General features: G+C 50.6%; 1 protein-coding gene across 1 annotated transcript; it reads left to right on the top strand.

Annotated features, from left to right (window-relative positions):
• The first annotated feature begins 451 nt into the window (after positions 1-451).
• Positions 452-1,641, top strand: LOC136543396 (uncharacterized). Its single transcript, XM_066535857.1, has 3 exons — positions 452-554; positions 669-865; positions 1,156-1,641. Exons 1-3 carry the CDS (start codon positions 452-454, stop codon positions 1,639-1,641), a joined length of 786 nt encoding a protein of 261 aa, XP_066391954.1.
• The last annotated feature ends 3,999 nt before the right edge of the window (positions 1,642-5,640 follow it).

Genomic DNA, 5,640 nt, shown 5'->3' with positions numbered 1-5,640 from the left:
GGCGCCGAAAAGGCTCCCTGCTGTGGTACTGTAGCTGCTGTAGAGGCAGGCACCGAACGGCTCACATGCCGTACTGTAGCCACATGCAGGGACAGGCGCAGAAATCAGTCCTGCTGTGTTGTCTAGTTAATGTTACAGCAGGACAGCTGTGCTAGGACTAGATGGATATAGTTGTATATATAGTTTGCCACTGCAACTCAACAAAAAATAGTTCAGTTTTACCATCTCCTATACAGGGCTCCGGCCAACGTTGGTGCTTATACTGTGTGTATGCTCTGTTCTCCCTCTTCTTCTACCTTAGCCATAGTGTGTGTGGTCGGACAACGCTTCTTCGTGATTGGCGGTGCTCGGTAAGACTGGTGAGTGGTCGACTCATCTGAGCCGGTGATTCTGTGGGCTAACAAGTGGTATTGGAGCCGTACAAGCGCCGTCGCCAGACTAACCGCTGGCGATGACGAATGGTTCGGAGATGGGTGACAGCAATGGCACTGCTGTGGCTGCCGACCCACTACCGGAGGTCGTTGTTCGTATGGTGCGGGAGGTCAGCGGCACCAGTTGGCCGACGCTGACTCGCACCAACTATGGAGAGTGGTCGGTGACCATAAAGGTCAAGCTCAAAGCCCGACGGCTCTGGAATGCTGTTGACAAGGGCACCGATAATGAGGAAGATGACATGTCAGCGTTGGAGGCTATCCTCGTTGCTATACCGGCGGAGTACAGGGAGCCGTTGGGGGCGAAAAGCTTTGCAAAGGAGGTGTGGGAGGCTATTGTGGAAATACGCGTCGGTTCCGACCGTGCAAAGAAGGTGACGGCCCAGTTTCTGAAGCAGGAGTATGCCAATCTCAAGTTCAAGGATGGTGAAATGGTAGATGATTTCTCCCTCCGCCTGTAGACGCTCATCAGCAAGCGGAAGAGCCACGGCGTCACCATCGACGAAGAGGAGGCGGTCTCTAAGTACCTCCACTCCGTGCTGGCAAAGTACATTCAGATCGTTCTCTTCATAGAGACGATGCTAGACTTGTCCACCCTCACCATTGAGGATGTGACAGGCCGTCTGCAGGCGGTGGACGAGCGTCTGGAGCAGGCGACAGCAACGACAGACAGCGGCAAACTACTGCTGACAGAAGATGAGTGGGCTACTTGGAGGAACTCCAGGAAGACTTCTTCGGAGAAGAAGAAGCAGATCGACCCCAACGCCTGCCGGCGCTGCGGGAGACAGGCCATTGGGCACGGGAGTGCCCAAATCGCAAGCAGGAGAAGAAGGCTGAGGCTCATCTGGTGCAAGCTAATGATGATAATGAGGCCACTATCTTGATGGCGATGTTCTATGCACTGCACGACGTCGAGGCCGAGGAGAAGGAAGAGGTGGCGATGGTGGAAGGACCTGGGAAGGCTCTGAAGGCTGTCAACCTCGACGAACCACACGCCCAAGTCCACCTCGGACGTGTGAGCGCCGACCAGGAGAAGCGGTGGTATCTGGACTCTAGTGCGAGCAACCACATGACGGGCTCCAAGGCATCCTTCTCCGAGCTCGACGACGATGTTACCGGTACAGTGAAGTTTGGTGACGGCTCACGGGTGGCAATCCAAGGGTGCGGCACCATCATCTTAAGGTGCCAAAACGGGAGCACTGCGCGCTAACGGATGTATATTACATCCCGCGGCTGCGTTCCAGCATCATCAGCATTGGTCAGCTGGATGAGCGTGGTAGCGAGGTACAGATCAAGGATGGAGTCCTTAGGATTAGGGACCGGGAGCAGCGACTTCTCGCCAAGGTGAAGAGGTTCCTGAACCGGTTGTACCTGCTCAACCTGAAGGTAGAGAAGCCGGTGTGTCTGGCGGCAAGGCACACCGAGTAGCCATGGCAGTGGCATGTCCGGTGGCCGATCACACTAGCTACAAACGGTGGTCGGCCGTACTTCCTCCTGCTCGTGGATGATTAAAGTCACTACATGTGGCTGCAACTCTTGGCGAGCAAGGACGAAGTGGCGGCGGTGATCAAGAAGTTTAAGATGCACGTGGAGGCCGAGAGCAGCAAGAAGCTCCGTGGGCTGAGGACTGATCGTGGCGGTGAATTCACTTCGGTAGAGTTCGCTGCGTACTATGCGGATCAGGGTGTGGTGCGATACCACACCGCGCCATACTCACCACAACAGAATGGCATGGTGGAGAGGCGGAACCAAACGGTGGTCAGCATGGCTCGATCCATGATGAAGGCCAAAGGCATGCCGGCAAGGTTCTGGGGTGAGTCGGTGACCACGGCGGTGTTCATCCTCAACCATGCTCCGACCAAGGCCCTGACGGGCAAGACGCTGTTCGAAGCTTGGTATGGGTGCAAGCCGAGCATGTCCTTCCTTCGGACATTCGGCTACATCGGCCACATCAGGAAGACGAAGCCGATCCTCACCAAGATGGAGGTCACGAGCACACCGATGGTGTTCCTGGGCTACGCGGAGGGTACCAAGGCGTACCGGCTCTATGACCCACGTGGAAACAAGGTACTTGTCTCGCGCGACATCGTGTTCAACGAGAAGGCGGCTTGGGACTGGAGCAGTTCGAGCACTGGGGAAGCTGGCGGCTTCACCAGCACCTTCGTCATCGAGCACCTAGTCATCCACGGTGGTGGAGACGCTGGGGAAGAGGTGCCGAGCACTCTAGGGGCAATGCCGAGCACTTCGGGAGGGATGCCGAGCACTCCTGGAGGGATGCCGAGCACTCCATGAGTGATGCCAGGAGGTTCTGCAGTGGTGGCGACCACTATAGGATGGGTGCCGAGCACTCCCGTAGCGGAGCCAAGAGGTCTTGCAGTGGTGCCGACCACTCCAAGACTTAGGCTGAGCACTCCTACAGTAGTGCCGAGCACTGCAGGAGTAGTGACGAGCTGTCTAGAAGTAGTGCCGAGCACTGCAACCAAGGTGCCGAGCACTCCAAGTGTAGTGCCGAGCACTCAGGCGGGACAGGGAACTCCATCGATGTCGATCGAGTTCGCCTCACCTCCAAGTGACATCACTGAGTTTGTGTATGCCTTCCACGAAGGTGAGGAGGTGCGTTTCCATAGGCTGGACAACATCGTCGGCGGCACAGGGCCCTCAGGCCTGGCTGGTTGGCTGCTCAATGAGCAAGAGCTGCTGCTCGTCAGTGCAGAGGAACCACCCATGTTCGTGCTGGCAGAGCGCGATGGCAACTAGCGATGAGCAATGCTAGAGGAGATGGAGGCGATCGAGGAAAACGAGACATGACAGTTCGTCGATCCACCTCTAGGATGTCGTTCGATCAGCCTGAAGTAGGTGTACAAGGTCAAGCGGGATGAGCTTGGCGCCATTGTCAGGCACAAGGCGCGCCTCGTCACCCAAGGATTTGTTCAGCGCGAGGGCATCGACTTCGAGGAAGTCTTTGCGCCAGTAGCGCGCAGGGAGTCTATTCATTTGCTACTAGCCTTGGCAGCAGCAAAGGACTGGCGCGTCCATCACTTGGATGTTAAATCGGCCTTCCTCAACGACGAGCTAGCGGACACTACTAGGGATGTGTTCATCAATGACGCTTTCCTTTCGTCACTGAAGACACCAAAATCGTCACATATATTATTTTATGATGAAATTGTGACGAAATCGATTTCGTCATTGAATGAGCGTCATATTTTGGATAACGTGACGAAACGTATATTTTCGTCATAGATGTGCGTTCCTTCTATGACGAAATGGCCCTCGTCATAGAAGAGTATTCTTTCTATGATGGTGCATTTTCGTCATTGATGTAGCCCCTTTTTCGTCATAACTTGCCGTCTGTTAGGCGGCCAGACGGCGTCTGCCATGCTGGCAGCTGACGTGTCCTGTCCACGTGGAGCGTCCATGTGTTCAGGTGACGTGGCTTGGCACGTGGCTGGTGACGTGTCTGACTACGTGGCCGCTGACGTGGCCAGTGATGTGGATGTGCACGTGTCCACTTTTTATTGGGCCACAGGGCATGCTGTGAGTAGTCCACGTGTCTTGCTGTGATTGGCTCTCATTTTCATCACTGAAGTGATTACAAATTCGTCACTGAATAGATTACAAAATAGTCACAGAATCGACTACAAAATCGTCACAAAAAGGTAACAAAATTCATCACAGGTGCACATGCTGAACAACAGATCACAGTATTCCAATTACCATCAACTTAACAGATCCAGTATTCATAGGTACCATCAACTTAATGAACAATACTAAACTTGGTTCACATATAACTCACTAGACATCATATTCCATGTACTAGTTTCATCTCAGTTCACATAGATTATGACAGCAACTATTAAAATGTGGGCAAGCAACAGCAACATAGGTTATTGCATAAGCAAAATCACCAGCATGGACCCCTTGCTTCATCAACCAGCAGCTACGCGTAGCGCTCATGTCGAAGAACCATTGTTGATGGCCAAGATACGCTTGAGCAGCGCATTGTTCTCCTCCATTGCCTTGGTGTTTATCTCTGTCAGCTTCTTGTACTCCTCCATCTCCTTTGTGTCCTCGCCAGCTTTTCCTCAGCTTCTTCACTTCTCTTCTTGAGATCGTCGATTTCACCTTGTATAGCAGCCTTAGCTTCAGCTGCAAGTTCTTCCCGAAGCTCGCTTTCATTTGATGATGATGATTTGGAGGATGCCACTGGTTTGATGCCAACACTCTTGAGGAAATAGTTTGAGCTGTTCTGGGAGAGCACCTGGGACACAACCTGCACACTGGATACTGCTGTCTCACCTTCAGCAACAGGTTCTGCCCTCAAAGCTTCCATATTTGACTGAAACAGCAATGACCCATCATTAGTTGATCATTATTGCATTAATTTGAGGTGCAAATATCACACAAGATGTATTTTTAAAAATATAAATAGCAAGATGTGTACTAGAGAGAGGTAGAAGCAAACCTAGCAAAATGGACAGACTGTAGTACAATTTATCTGATTTGTTACGTGGAACATTATGTAAACTGTAGTTTGGTTCTTACTGACATAAAGCATAGCTACTCTACAATGAAACAATCAGAAATCACCTAGCATGTGGACACAATTAGTTCAGATTGTTCTCAGTTAAATGCAATCTCATTTCCAGTCAACATCTATCAAGTATTAACAGAGCACAATTATCAGATTGTTCAGCAGATTGGTTTAGCAGATAATACACATACATAAAGCACATGAGAATAACTAAAAGCATGGGCTTTAGAGACTTGGCTGCAGTTAGGTTGCTTCCATTTTCATATCCATCCAAGATAATAACCCATTCAGCCATTCCTTGTTTGATACATTGCAGTTTTAATCTGTATATCAATGACTGCAATCTGAATTTATGACTGCATGTAGATTGTTCCCAGAAATAAGAACAGCCTTCAGTTAGTACTTAACTTATTTAGCAAGTATATAGCTATGTTGGATTATGACAAGTTTTGAGCAAAAGACAAAATACAAAATGATTAAAATAGGACATGTTATCCAATTAATGAACAAAATGGCACAGCGAAACAGATGTGGGGACTTACAAGTGCTTCTCTTGTTGGTTCACTGAGACCATTTTTGGAGCTGGTATGGCAGGTCTTGAAGGCCTCCACCAAATCAAGTTCTTCATTTTGTTCTTTGCTTGGTTCTGCATTGTTTTTCTTCTTTTTCTGTTTC

Source organism: Miscanthus floridulus, chromosome 3 (genome assembly GCF_019320115.1).
Source record: "Miscanthus floridulus cultivar M001 chromosome 3, ASM1932011v1, whole genome shotgun sequence".
In the NCBI taxonomy this organism is placed as follows: Eukaryota; Viridiplantae; Streptophyta; class Magnoliopsida; order Poales; family Poaceae; genus Miscanthus; species Miscanthus floridulus.
The sequence above is the reverse complement of the archived record's forward strand: the minus strand, read 5'-3'. Positions and strand labels throughout refer to the sequence as shown.

Excerpts from the sequence above, each read along its gene's own strand:
- LOC136543396 (XM_066535857.1), top strand. The coding sequence starts at position 452 with ATGACGAATGGTTCGGAGATGGGTGACAGCAATGGCACTGCTGTGGCT. Across the intron at positions 555-668 it reads GCGGGAGGTCAGCGGCACCA|ATGACATGTCAGCGTTGGAG; the intron begins GTTGGCCGACGC and ends ATAATGAGGAAG. Across the intron at positions 866-1,155 it reads AGTTCAAGGATGGTGAAATG|GAAGACTTCTTCGGAGAAGA; the intron begins GTAGATGATTTC and ends GAGGAACTCCAG.